Below are 15,022 nucleotides of genomic sequence, written 5' to 3'. Positions count from 1 at the left end.
AAGGAGATGCCACCGTCACTGCAATCAAAGGCCTTCTCTGTTACTTGGCATCGCCGTCTTGGTCATCCATCACCACTCAAACTTCAACTCTTAGCTAAGAAATTTTCCAATATTTCTTTTTCTGCAAATAAATCTTGTGATGTTTGTCCTTTGGCCAAGCAAACTCGTATGCCTTTTAGATTAAGTCATATTCATACTAAACATATCTTTGAACTTATTCATTGTGATATTTGGGGTCCACATAAGTTAGCCTCTCGTTCTGGCACTCGTTATTTTCTTACTATAGTAGATGATTTTTCCCGTAGTACCTGGGTTTATTTGATGCGTCATAAGTCTGATACACAACAATTGCTTAAGTCCTTTATTGCTTATGTTGACACACAATTCAATCAAACAGTTAAAATCATCCGCACTGATAATGGGGGTGAATTTGTTTCCATGCAACATTTTTTCCGTGAGAAAGGGATTGTCTTCCAACGCACTTGTGTTTATACTCCCCAACAAAATGGGGTTGTCGAACGCAAACATAGACACATTCTTCAAACAGCTAGGGCTTTGCAATTTCAATCTAGTTTGCCACTAAGTTTTTGGGACGACTGTATTCTTACTGCGGTTTATTTAATTAATCGCTTACCTACACCACTCTTGTCCGGCTCCACGCCCTACGAGAAACTTTTTGGTCATCCTCCGTCTTATAATCACCTTCGCACATTTGGATGTCTAGCTTATGCCACAAATCTTACTCCGTCACATAAGTTTGATAGTCGTGCTAGGAAATGTGTTTTTATTGGTTATCCTTTTGGGCAAAAGGCATATAAACTATATGATCTCACTTCCAAACAAAATTTCACTAGTCGAGATGTGGTTTTTCATGAACATATTTTTCCATATCAGCATATTTCTTCATCTTCATCAGATTCCTCATCTCAAGTCTTACCCCATGTCCTGCCCGATTCCATCCCAACCCACCATCCAACCTCTCCCATAGGGCCAGCACCAACCCCACAACACCAAGTCCAGACGGCTTCACCAAGTGGCTCACCTCATCTTGATGCGGCATTGGGTCAGTCCGATTCTTCTTTGGGCCCAGTTTTGTCTCCGCTCAGTTCTAGCACCATGGCCCAACAAGAGGTTCCGGACCATTCACCTGTGAGTCCTCCGCTACGGCATTCTGTTCGGACCCGTGTCCTGCCAGCCAAGCTTAATGACTATGTTCTCAACCACATTACGTTGCCTCCAACTGACTCCTCACTCTCCAGTTCTGGTACACGGTATCCACTCTCTCACTATATTTCTTATACTCATTTATCTCCACAGTATGTAGGCTTTCTTGCCCATATTTCTTCCCATGTGGAACCTACCAGTTACGCAGATGCTAGTAAGGATCCTCAATGGCAGCAGGCCATGAATGCTGAGCTTAAGGCTTTGGAGGCTAATCATACATGGACTCTCACCCCTTTACCTGACGGGAAGATTCCTATAGGGTGCAAATGGGTTTACAAAATCAAATATCACTCCGATGGTAGCATTGAGCGTTACAAAGCTCGTTTAGTCGCCAAGGGCTATACGCAAATGGAGGGTATTGACTATCATGATACCTTCTCTCCAACTGCCAAACTCGTTACCTTCCGGTGTCTTATTGCTCTCGCTGCTACTCATTCTTGGCCTCTCCATCAGTTGGATGTTCATAATGCCTTTCTTCATGGAGATCTTGATGAAGAGATCTACATGACACCACCTCCTGGTCTTCGGCGACAGGGGGAGAACTTGGTATGTCGCCTGCAAAAATCCCTTTATGGTCTTAAACAAGCTTCGCGGCAATGGTTTTCCAAATTTTCACAAGCCATCCAATCAGTGGGTTATGTTCAATCAAAAGCTGATTACTCACTCTTCACAAAAAAGGAAGGAAAGTCATTTACTGCTTTGCTCATTTATGTGGATGACATTTTGATCACAGGAAACAACTTATGTGCCATAAATCATTTGAAAAAGTTTTTAAATGCCAAGTTTCGAATTAAAGATCTTGGTAATTTAAGATATTTTCTGGGCATAGAAGTGGCACGTTCCAAAACAGGTATTTTTATTTCTCAAAGAAAATACTTGTTAGATATTCTTAATGATGTAGGATTTCTTGGATCAAAGCCAGCTAGTTTCCCTATGGAGCAGAATCTTAAATTATTGCCTAATAAAGGGGATTTGCTTAATGACCCGGCAAAATACAGAAGATTGGTGGGCCGCCTTATTTATCTTACCATTACCAGACCGGATATTACCTATTCTGTTCACATTTTGAGCAGATTCATGCATGAACCACGGAAGACTCATTATGATGCCGCGCTCCGCATTTTGAAATATTTGAAGAATACTCCTGGACAAGGTCTTTTGTTTTCCTCACACAATTCCTTAACACTAAAGGCTTTTTGTGATTCCGATTGGGCAGGATGTCCCACTACACGTAGGTCTACCACAGGGTATTGTGTTTTCCTTGGCAACTCTCTTGTTTCATGGAAAAGTAAGCGACAAAAGACAGTATCTTTATCCTCTGCAGAGGCAGAATACAGGGCTATGGCTGCAGTATGTTGTGAACTGGTATGGCTACAAAGTCTTTTTCGAGACTTAGGGATTGCGTGCAAAGATCCGGCCGTCTTATATTGTGATAATCAAGCTGCACTTCACATTGCGGCGAATCCTGTTTTTCATGAGCGTACACGCCATATAGAAATGGATTGTCATTTTGTTCGAGATAAAATTCAAGAAAGGAAGGTCGTCACCAGATATGTTCCTTCTTCAAAACAACTTGCAGATATTTTCACAAAAGCATTAGGGAAGGAACGTTTTCAATCTCTGTTAAGCAAGTTGGCTGTTCACGACATTCACTCACCAACTTGAGGGGGAGTGTTGAGAAAGTCAAATCTTTCTTTCCTAGAATAATTGTGAGAATTAATTCTGCATATTTTCTTTCCTCGTTTGTATATTCTGTAAATCTTTTCCTGCTTGTAAGGCTTGATGTTAGACCTTGATATTAGGATCTGTGTATTACATATACTTGTAAAACGTTCTTTCAATAATATAATTCAGCAATACCAAATTCTTTAGATAGGGAAAAAGATTCAGTCATCATTCATTTATTTGCTTGTGGGGCATCTTAAAAAAAACGACAACTGATGAGAAAGCAAAAATGCAAAGAGCAGGAACCATGCCCCCTCCAATCCTATGCAAATCCCCATACCTTTTGTGGTTTTCTACCATAAAAAAACAAACCCATTTCTCTCTTTGCATATTTAGGCATTATACTATCATAACCATCATCATAATGGCAATTATTTTAAAGGGAGTGAGCAAAAGCCCCATGGATAAGCAAAGAGATGGGAGCATATGTTTATATATATAATCTATTGTGGTACATGACCACCAATGACCCCTAATTATGTGTTTGAAGATGGACAAAATTAAACTTCTTAATCAAGAGTTTATTTAGTACAGTATTCATATGAGATACAAACACAAATTTAATGATGAGAATTTATATTCTAATACTGGAAAAATAAACCAATCAATATTTAAAGATTAGAAATGTGATTGTATGACGTGCGTTAATGGTATTGTAGTAATTTTCCTTCCCAAGTACCACATATATATCTTTCATTAAGTGACTTAGCAAGTTGGCAGTTAGCACTTGACTGAAAAACACAATATACAAACTAAGGCTGCCCTTTGGTTTGGTTTTTACCGAACCGATCGACTACCGACCAAATTTTTTTGGTTTGGTATACCGATTTTCACAATTCGAAAATCGAAAATCCGAAACCGAAAATATCCGAAAAAAGTTAGTAAATCGACCAATTACCGAAAATTATTACCGAAAGAAACCGAATCGATTATTACAGAAAAAACCAAAATATATACCGAAAAAACTGAAACAATTACCGAAATTTAGTTATATATGCTTATATAATACTATTATGTTAGTGGTACAATAAATATTAAACTACTAATATCTTAAACAACTATAAAAAAATATAATTGTATAATGTTATCATATTAATATTATCAAAAGTGTGAGTTAAGATATAGAGTCATTCTCTAATAAAGTAAATGTTTATTATTCTTAAGAAAATAAAAATCTCATCTTTAGGTAACTAATGCATATATATATATGTATATATATATTTATATATACTCATATTTATCGGTATATATACATACTAAATTAATAAGATATGTACTAATACATATTATTAAACTAATTATACTAGTATATATTATTACTTGGGTAAAATACTAGAACTATATTAAACTACCAATACTACTTGTGCAAATATATATTCATCAAACATTATATTTTATGCATCATATTTGATTAAATTTTAATTTATATTGGTATATAATAATTAGTATTATTATAATTAAACTGAAAATGAACCGAAGATATACCGAAGTAAATCGAAAATGAACCGAAAAATATCCGATACTAAAATTACCGAAATCGAACCGAAAACTGAAATTTAACAAAAATTACCGAACCAAAAAATACCAAAATCGAAAAATACTGAATTTTTTTGTTTTGGTTTGGTAAGCTCAAATACCGATCCGAACCGACCAATGAACAAACCCTAAAAGAGAAAAATAAAAATTTTTGGAAAAAAATAAAAAAAACTCCATTAGCATTATTGCATATCATTCATCTTATTTAAAGCTTGATGTTTAATATTTGCTTCATATTGTAGAGGCATTGACTCACCCACAAAAACACTGATTGAATCTGTCCACCAAACCAAATTCCAAGAGCGTGTTAGCCACACTGCAATCACAAACCAGATGCTGATTCTGTCAAACCTGGGCCCCACCCACTCCATAAAGACCTCCATTGGCGCGTGTGATGCACCCTCAAGCTGAGCGCGTGGAGTCAATAGGGTTTTTTAGGGGTTGGGAAAGGAAAAGAAATATTAAGAGAGAGAAGGGGGGGGGGGGAAGAGAGGGAGAGTGTGTCAGAGTTTAGAGGCAAGAGAACGTGCAGTATTTGAAGCACAGATCTGGATCCACTAAAAACACCCAACTCGGCACCCACACACTCACTCACTCAGCCACTCGGTCACTCGCTGCTTATTATAGTACCACCAGTCTTTGTCCTATAAACTTCAAAGGAGAGAGAAAGAGAGGGCAGGTCATTGAGTTGAGAGAGAGAAGAAAATCTGAGCTAGAGAGAGAAAGAGAGAGCTCAGCTGTTACTATAGCTCAGAACCCAAAAAACTCAGTAGCAGAGAAACAGAAACAGCAGCAGAAGTGAAGCAATTGATGGTTCTTCTGCTGCTGTTGATGCTGCAAAGGGCCTAGAAACAAGGCGGTGGTTTGGCTTTTGTAGTAAGTTTGACTGAGACTACCCAATTAATCTTAGCTAGCTTAACTTACTTCTTAGTTTGGATAGATAGATAGATAATGTTTGAAGTAGTTGAGCTGGGAGGAGACACAAAGAAGAAACTAGAGGAAGACCACTATCATCATCATCATCTTTCATGGGTAAGTTGTACTTTTCACTCCCACACTTGGGTTTCAGTTTCAATTTGGCAAAGAAAGAGATCATTTTTTTTTTTATACCATTAATTTTGCTATTTCTTTATGCTTATGACTCTTCCAACTTTTGCTCCCTTGGTTCCTTTATGGAGAAATTCAACCACCAAGTTTTTTTTTCCCTTTTAACAAAGGCAACTCTCAGCACCCAATCTCTCTCTCTCTCTCTCTCTCTCCCCCTTTATCTCTCTGTGCCATGAATACTACTTTTAACACTCCAACTTTCTTTATGGTATTTTTTCTTTTCCTTTCCTCTTTAACTTTCTTTTTCATGGGTTTTGCAGGAATAAGAAGAGAAAGGAAGAAATAAACACTTATATGTCTCCACTCATCACAAGTTGGTAGGTGAAAGGTTTTTGTGTGTGGTTGAGAAAGAACAATTTTTACTTGTTCATAGAGTAGAGCAAATTGACACTTAATTTGCTCTCTCTCTCTCTCTCTCTCTCTCTCTCTCTCTTTCTCTCTCTCTCTCTCTCTCTGCCCTCTCAATTAAAAACCAGAAACAAGAAAATTTGGAGGGTTGGTGGCAGTGAAGTTTAAGCAGCAACCCTATTAGCTTGCTAAGCTAGCTCTCTATATCGTGATCACTATTCACCACCAACCATGGATTCCTATGAAGCTACAAGGATTGTGTTCTCAAGGATCCAAAACTTGGACCCTGAAAATGCTTCCAAAATCATGGGTCTGCTTCTCATCCAAGACCATGGGGAGAAAGAAATGATAAGGTTGGCTTTTGGCCCTGAAGCTTTTCTCCACTCTGTGATTCTAAAGGCTCGGAAAGAGTTGGGAATGCCCATCTCCAACTCTCCCTCCACACCTTCCGCACCTTCCTCTCCTTCCCCTTTTCTTTCCAGCAACCCAATTACTATATCAAGGCAAAATTCTTCTTCCTCTTCTTCAAGACTGTCTCTGACTATTCCCAACCCATCTTCAGCTTCTTCAGCTTCTTGGGCTGCTCTGTCCGACCTTCGAAACCAAGACGATAATATGCTCATGAGTCCCAACAATTTAGTCCTTAATGGGTCCTCTTCTTCATCTTCCATGATCAATTCCTCTTTGCCCTTTTATGGAAACGGAGGGTCAGAATTGATTGATGAATTTCAGCTTCAAGACCACCTCTCTTTTCTTAACGATGGGTCTCCAACACTTGGACCCAAATCCCCGGATTTGTTTTACCCCCAATCGGACCTGTCTTCAAGTCCTAGTAATGGTGGTGATCCGACCCTTTTCTCCTCCTATGGTGGCTCGGCTGCTAATTGGGGTGGCGGGTCAGTTCACCGCCGGAGCTGCTCTGTTAGTGATGCGTGCTTGGAGGACCCAAACTCTGGGTTTGGGTGGAAACCCTGTTTGTATTTTGCTAGAGGTTACTGCAAGAATGGAACTAGCTGCAGATTCTTGCATGGTGGTGGACTTGGGGACTCGGTTGATGGTGCTCAAGTGGTTGGCTCACCAAGCAAGCTTGAGATAATGGACCAGTGCCATGAAGCACTTCTCAGATCTAAAACTGCTCAGCAGCAGCAACAAAGACTTGCTGCGGCTTCTCAGCTCATGGCCTCAGCTAACTCCTTCCCTTACTCCTCTAAGTGCATGAACTTCCTTCTTCAGCAGCAACAAACTGATGCCCAAAGGTACATAATTTATAATTAAGCTAGCTCTTAGACTACATATTTTAATTAAAGTCCTTATCTTTGGGTTAGACAAGTTTGGTTTGGTTGATCTTGTTGTGTAATACATGTAGGGCTGCAGCTGCTGCCTTGATGATGGGTGATGATATGCACAAATTCGGTCGATCCAGGCTCGAAAGAAGCGATTTTTCAATGAACGGTGGGGCGGGGATGGTGAACCCAGCTTCAAGGCAGATTTACTTGACCTTCCCAGCTGATAGCACTTTCAGAGAGGAAGATGTCTCAAATTACTTCAGGTTCTTGTTATGAATTCTCATCTTTTCCTTGTTATTTTAAGGGTTTGGTGAAATGGGTTTGTTTTTGCTGACTCTGCTTGCTATTGTTGTTGAATGAATGAAGCATTTATGGGCCCGTTCAAGATGTGAGAATCCCATATCAGCAGAAGCGGATGTTTGGGTTTGTCACATTTGTTTACCCGGAGACGGTGAAGCTGATTTTGGCCAAAGGGAACCCTCATTTTGTGTGTGACGCTAGGGTGCTGGTTAAGCCTTACAAGGAGAAGGGCAAAGTCCAGGACAAGTACAGGCACACTCTCACTTCTCTTTTCTTGTTCCTCTAATTTTTCCCCCGGTTTAAATTGATAATTACCCGGGTTAATTACACTTTAGTGGCAATTAAGCTAATGCTGCTAATTGCATGTTGTATTTGCCAGGAAGCAACAACAGCAACAAGTGGAAAGAGGAGATTTGTCACCCTGTGGTACACCTACTGGCCTGGATTCTAGAGACCCTTATGATCTCCAGCTAGGTAACTAAAATCAAATTATTTGCCTTCCAATATTTGTTAATTGCCTCACACATGGAAGACATGCATTCAATCACATGCTTTCTCTTGAATTATAGGAGCAAGGATGTTTTACAATTCTCAAGACATGTTGTGGAGGAGGAAGCTGGAGGAACAAGCTGAGTTGCAGCAAGCACTAGAACTTCAAAGTCGAAGGCTAATGGGTCTGCAGCTTCTTGATGTCAAGAAGCATCACCAACGTGCACTTTCTTCCAGCAGTCCAATTCAGTCTCCTACTCAGTCCCCTAGTTTGTTCAATCAAAACCTTGTGCTTCCCTCAATGCACAATGGCCCAGAAGTTCCCCAAGGTATTTTTGCCATTACATAATTTAACGATGAAACGGATTCAAGCTTCTTTATCGGATCATACAAGTGGCCAACATATTAACTGTGCTCAATTTGCAGAGAACTGTTCTGCCCCGGTACCACCCATTTCTTCACCCATGTCTGCCGATCAGCAGCTTCAGTCAGCAGCAACTGTTGCTATTGGTAAAGAATCAACAACCAACAATGATGACAATGACAGTGGCAGTGGAAGTGGCAAAGAGAGCTCCCATGACGATGTCAATGATTTGCTAGGAAGGTATGTGCAGGTTCTTGCATCAAATTTCTGTGTTGAATCCAAATTATACATTACTGTGTTGAAGACTGAGGATTTTATAATTGATTGCAGCTTGGAGCACAACCTTCCTGATAGTCCCTTTGCGTCTCCTACGAAAGGAGCTGGAGAGTACATGCCTGCCTTCCCCAACGCAACTAGCGAGGCCAATGACTCAGATGCCTCCGCTACAAATGCTAACATTAACTTGGCCACATCTCTACTTCCCGCAGCTTCTACACTGGATATGGCTTCATTCAAGTCTTTTAACTGCCAAATCCCGAGGTACCCGAAATCACTTCTATGAAATTCTATCATATATATGCACATGATGCACTATCTGGATTTTAACTTGGAAGGTTTCAACTCATCAGGTTGTCCTCTGGTCATGGAGCCATAGGGATGTATGCCGGCACAGGAGGGCCAAAGTGCCCTGTTGGAACTTCCTAATTAAGCTTATTAGGTATAAGTTGCTTTCAGGCTTTGTTTTGTTTAAAATACAAAACAGAATTTAATTATATAATTGATTTGGCTGTTTTTGTAGGAGGATCATCAACAAGTTAAAAGTATAACCAATCAAAATCTGTAGAGAATCCCACCCCACCAGCAGCACCGCCATCATATCATCAATACTACCATACTACTTACTACCATACAAAATGCATACGTAAAAGGCAGTAAAGGAAGTGGGTCAGCCATTCCTTTCTTTGTTGTTGTTGTTGTTGTACTATTTTCAGTAGTCATAATCTCATTCTGTAGTTGAAGTTGAACCACAGGTAAAAAAAAAAAAGCTTAAAAGAGACAGAAAGGAAAGAATCACACGGTCAAATATGTTAGTTTGTTGTAACTTTTGGCACTGTAATTTAATTGTCTCCCACCCTTCCAAACCCATTTGTTCCCCCAAGTGAAACAATTGCCCAAATCTAGTGTAGTCTGTTAGAGTCTGTGTTTTTAGCAATGTAATCAATCTTTGTACAGCAGAAAGCAGAGAACCAGAAGAAGCTAAAGCTATATATATAGCTGATGAGGAAAGAGGTGCAAAATAAAAAAAGTAATGTATAACTACAAGGCTGATTTCATTCACAGCCCGTAAAAGGGTCAATTGAACTTGAAGAAGGGGCCTAACGGGAAAAAGAAAAAGAAAGCTGGGAAGGAAAATAGTGAGATCAGCTGAGCTCTAGCAGCAGAGTACGATATTGGGAATTTTTGTTTTACCATTATCAAAGTATGTGTTGCTGCTACTATAGTGGTTGTTATACATGGTATGTACCCTTTGTTGTTCAAATATTATCCAACAGTTAAGAAAGATTAATTTAGGAAGCAAATCAGAAAAGAAACAAGTTCTAATTGCTCTCTCTCTCTCTCTCTCTCTCTCTCTCTCTCTCTTTAGCTTTCTGTCTGAGCTATGCCTTTTGTCATTTATAAAAATTTGTCTTGTTGTTAAAAGGCATTTCTTTTTTAGTTTTTTGGTTCTGCTTTTTTATTGGTGTGATAATAAAGACTAAAGTAGTGGGACCACAATGCACAATATCACATGGGGTGGCTGACGCTGCATGTGGGTCCTACTAATTTATCTAATGCCAGATTGGGGCGAGGGTCCCACACACCAAACCCCACCATGTGAGTGATCGATGTCATGCCACTATCTCACTCTGATCTCTCTCTCTGGCTCTGTGTGTATAGCCTTTGTTTTCTCTCATTGACAGGAGAGGACATGCAGAGATCTAAAAGTAGATGTTGATGCCCACACGTATGACAAAAGTGCACGGATGCAAGAATCTTTTGGGGTCTGTGGGCTTGTGAATGCGTGAGGAAATTGGCACTGTGTGTGTGTGTGTGTGAGAGAGAGAGAGAGAGAGAGAGAGAGAGAGAGAGAGAGAGAGAGAGAAATATTGATTTTACTGTTGCCTTGGAGTTTGGAACAAAAGGGTGAAGAGTAAATTGAGGGAAGAGAGGTTCAAGAGAGTGAGAAACAGGTTGGCAAGCAAGGTTTCGATAATTACGAAGTGACTATCATCATGTTGGTATCTGACACGTGGTAGGGGGTTTATATAGTGAGAGTGAGACCATATTCATATGCTGTTTCCCAGGTGGTAGAGGAGACTCAGACTGCTTTTCTTTTCCAACGGCCTAATTTAAATTGGTTTTCTTGGGAATTCATGATTAGGGTTTGTTTAATGATCGGTGGGGTTAACAATTTTCTACAATTAATTAAGGATCATAGTCTTGGGTCCATTTTGAGGGAGACGTTTTTGGGTTCATTGTTATAACTTTAATATAATTAAATTGAGTTACGGTTGTACAAAATGACATTGACAGGAGCAAGGAGATTAAGCAAATCTTATAATAGGGTTTGAAAAGAAGAATTTGCCTAGATTCGCCTATCATTTACGAGAAATGACCAAATATAGGTATTTTTTTAAGAGAAATGATATCTTCCTATACATTCATTATGTAATGTTGCTAAATTATTAATTTGGAGTATGCTTGTATGTGATTTTAATCAACAGTTTAGCAACATAATTATTGCTATGAACCAATATGGTTCCATTAGTTTTGATCTAATATCAATATATATTATTCTTAACTTAACCATCTTTGTACAACACATGATTTGGACAAGTCCGATGAACTCACCGGTGTGAGGTTTAATCAAAAAGAGGCTTTATACTATTAGTCATGGATTACCACTTATATATTGTAACTTGTTATACCTTTTTCGATTTGGGATTCATTTCATCCATACTCATCATAAATTGTTGGCAAGAGAATTTTCGGATATTTGGATATAGGACCTACATAGTCTGTTTTCTTGTTGGATGTTTGACATATTATATTTTTAAACTATAAATTTGACAACACATCAAAATAAGGTTTTACCTAATTAGTGATTTGATTAATAGTTTGACAACAAAACATGTCAATATATCTATATAGGTATACAATATGGTTTAATATACTTTTATGTTATTCCGTTAGTTTTTTTTTTTTTTTTAAATTTGAATCACATATTCAAATAGAAGAATGGTATTTACCTTATCGATTTTTTCTACCTTCTCCATCTACATGCTCTCTTCAACTGTCTATTACACAATGTAGTTGCATAATAAAAAACGTATATTTTCCAAATTACTATTTAAAGATCATATCAGTAAAAAAATTAATCAAATTAAAAATTATTTAGTTATTTAACTATTATAAAAAAATAAATGGTGAATATAACTATACTAAATCGTTTATATATTGATAATAGTAAAATGACTAAATGATTTTTTTAAATAATTTTTTAAAGAGATCATCTTTAAAGATAATTTACAAAATAAACGGTTTTGATTATGAGACTGAACTCTAGAATTAGCAAGAGAAGAGAAAAGGTAATTGGAGAAACACAAGAAAGGATTTACCTGAAATAGGTATAAAGCTTTGAGTATGATGGTATGGAATGATGTCCAATGAGAAAATGGAGAAAGGAAAACAAGAAAGCTGTGGCTCTAGCATTCTTTGATATATAATAGAAGCAAATGATTGTGCCAGAAGAGGATCCAAAGCATTCCTTTTGGCATTTTCCTCATATATATTTTTAAGATTGTAGGCTGGGCTAACCCACTAGTGAAGTGACTAGCCCTTCTGCCTTGCACAATATATTAAAGAGAAGAATGTTGAAGGCGCCATATGTGTGTTTTGTGTGTGTGGATTAATTGATTGGGTTGGTCAAATTGTGTGTGCGGGAGTTTACATTTTCAATATTCAATATGTGCTATGTGCATCCATCCTTTCTTTTTCTCATGTTAAAATTATTAGACGCAAGTGGTCAGGTTTTATATTATTAATATTAGGGGAGCTGAAATGTACAAAAGTGTGTGACAATTCACACAGGGAAAGAAAACAGGGAGCACTTAATTGAATGTGCAATGATAACTACAAATTATATCTCTTGTTTGATATTATCGGGTTTGATAAGTTATGGGTACAATTCGACCCGATTTAACCCACCATATGACGGCTATCGATTCTAGGAATAGAAAATTTGCAAAAAAAAAAAAAAAAAACAAAGGAAAAAAAAAAAGCAGTTCTATGGACCCCGAACAAATTTTTTGGAAACCTTATGGGTACACTTGAATTTTTTATAAAAATTTATATATGCTTATGAGCAGAAGCGCTACTGGTTATAAGCGCTTCTAAGAAGCAATGCTAAACTGGCCATAATATCTCTCATTTTGAAATTATATATCATTTGGAATTATAATTGGGCTTATGGTGTATTATAACTATGCCTAGGCCCAAAAGGTGCACCTTTTTGCGCATGGATTATTGGGCCTGTTAGGTTTTGTTGAAGGCATATCAAAGGGAGGGTTTTTTTTATTTGGCCATATGAGAGGGAGGGTTTAAATGACTAGGATGAGCCAAATGAGTCACTTTATTGACAAATTTTTTTAAGTGGATACACTGAGTAAAAAAGTGGGTATCCTCATCTTGGATGCTTTTTTTTTATGGACCAAAAACAATTAGGGTATTTTTTAAAGCCCATAATGGAATATACAATGATAGGCCGACCCACTCTCAACAAACCAATGATAGGCTGACCTACTTTAATGAACAAACGTGCTTAGCTCGAAAACCTAGTGCACACTTTTTTTTGGGGGGTTTTGAAATATTGTTCTTGTGTGATATGTGCATAAATTTATAAAACACACAAATTCAACTTTTTTTTTCTTTCTTTTTTTGAGGTAAATGACTGGAGTTTTTATTTAAACATGCAAGTCTACATACAAAGCTTCCGATAGCCAAAGTGGCCTATCATTACTCCAACAATTGAAACCTACATGAGAAATAGCATATTTTGCTAACAGGTGAGCAACCTGGTTTTTGTCTTGTCGTCGGAACTGGCAGCTCGCGTGAGGAAAGGAGGCTAGCAGCTGCTTCACAACCGAGGTTTACGTTCGCATCTGATGAGGAACCCTCTTTCTAACTACGACGAACTCTCAGCCGAGGCCACCAAGTGGGCTAGGGTCGAGGAGTGGGATGCCCAAGTTGAGGCGCTCAAGTCCAACCAACTGTTAAGAAAAAGGAGGGAGAGATCACTAGCCTCAAGCCTCAGGCCTAGACAAAGAAGGCTAAAGCTGAAGAGCCTCGCCAACTCTTGAGTAACGGACCTAAGTACGTTCAGTATACGGAGTACACTCCATTGAATGCGAGCTTGGAAACCATTCTTTCCAAGATCAAAGATCAGCTCCTCGTTCCCAAGGAAATCTGAGGTTCACCTCCTAACTGGTTGAAGGAGGCCATCTACTGCAAGTACCATTCCAACCATGGTCACGTCACCAATGATTATTATGCGCTCCGTGACGCAGTAGAGACTCTTGCCCGAGCTGGAAAGATTAATCAATTTCTCACCGGTGCCCTAAAAGAAAAAAGAGCTGAACAGAGGCAACTAGTCAATATCTCTGATACTAGAGACGCCGCCATCGGTTCAATTGGGGGATGACCGACCTTTGTTGGAAGCTCAAATCGAGCTCAGAAGGGATATATTCGAGAGGCTCACGAATCATTATCAATCCAAGTGGATGAGCCGAGCTCCTCCAATAAACAATGTAGGAATTGGGCCCCAATTGTCTTCGAAGCAGATGAGCGCTAAGAAGTCATCTTCTCGCATTATGATCCGGTGGTCATAGTGTCTGAAGTGTCCGGAATTACGGTAGCTTGATCCTTCGTAGATGGAGGGAGCTATGTTAATGTTCTTTACTACTCAGCCTTTAAGCAGTTGGGGATTGATGAAGTCAAACTCAAAACAGACACTTCGGCTCTGATCGAATTTGGAGGTGAGGTGGTCAGACTTCTCGGACACATGTATCTTTCTCTATCCTTGGGGCGAGGCTCAATTAAGCAAACTTGTATGACTTATTTGATTGTCGTCAATAGACCATCTGCTTATAACGTCATCTTTGGAAGACCGGCCCTGGTCGAACTGGACTGCATTGTATACTACGCTAACCTTCTCATCAAATGCCTCATTGGTGATGAATACATAACCATCAAGGGAGATCAGTGTTCGGCTAGGACGTGCTATGCAGCTTCCATCAAACAAAAATGCTAACTATCGAATTCTCAAGAACTCGACTCCATCGCAGACGCCGGACGATGGTCGATGGCAGAAACCTTTGACTTTTCTCCCAATCCAAAGGCTTCAGCTTGGCCACTAGCTATTGAGGACTGGGAGGAGGTCCCAATTTATGAAGAAGCACCTGATCAGCTCATCCGAGGCGGGTCTAGGCTCAGCCTTTCATAGCAATCTAACATTGTAGAATTCATTTGTGCTAACGCTGAGGTGTTTGCTTAGTCTTACTATGACATGCTAGACATTTCATTTGACGTCATCACCCACAAGCTG

The 15,022-nt window shown here is 38.9% G+C and overlaps 1 protein-coding gene across 2 annotated transcripts; it reads left to right on the top strand.

Moving 5' to 3' along the window:
• Window positions 1–5,098: 5,098 nt before the first annotated feature.
• On the top strand, window positions 5,099–9,991 carry LOC147292064 (Zinc finger (CCCH-type) family protein / RNA recognition motif (RRM)-containing protein). Of its 2 annotated transcripts, none has more exons than XM_086238292.1 (10): window positions 5,099–5,517; window positions 5,853–7,196; window positions 7,307–7,489; window positions 7,593–7,772; window positions 7,906–8,000; window positions 8,096–8,344; window positions 8,442–8,619; window positions 8,710–8,919; window positions 9,009–9,097; window positions 9,179–9,991. In XM_086238292.1, the coding sequence occupies exons 2-9, from the start codon at window positions 6,172–6,174 to the stop codon at window positions 9,082–9,084; spliced, it is 2,196 nt and encodes a 731-aa protein (XP_086094418.1). In that variant the 5' UTR covers window positions 5,099–5,517; window positions 5,853–6,171; the 3' UTR covers window positions 9,085–9,097; window positions 9,179–9,991. The 2 variants fall into 2 exon arrangements, with proteins under 2 accessions (XP_086094418.1, XP_086094417.1); XM_086238291.1 differs by having other exon boundaries at window positions 5,101–5,517; window positions 7,593–7,778.
• The last annotated feature ends 5,031 nt before the right edge of the window (window positions 9,992–15,022 follow it).

Source organism: Dryas octopetala, chromosome 3 (genome assembly GCF_963921425.1).
Source record: "Dryas octopetala chromosome 3, drDryOcto1.1, whole genome shotgun sequence".
Taxonomy (NCBI): Eukaryota; Viridiplantae; Streptophyta; class Magnoliopsida; order Rosales; family Rosaceae; genus Dryas; species Dryas octopetala.
This window is presented reverse-complemented; position numbering and strand designations above follow the sequence as displayed.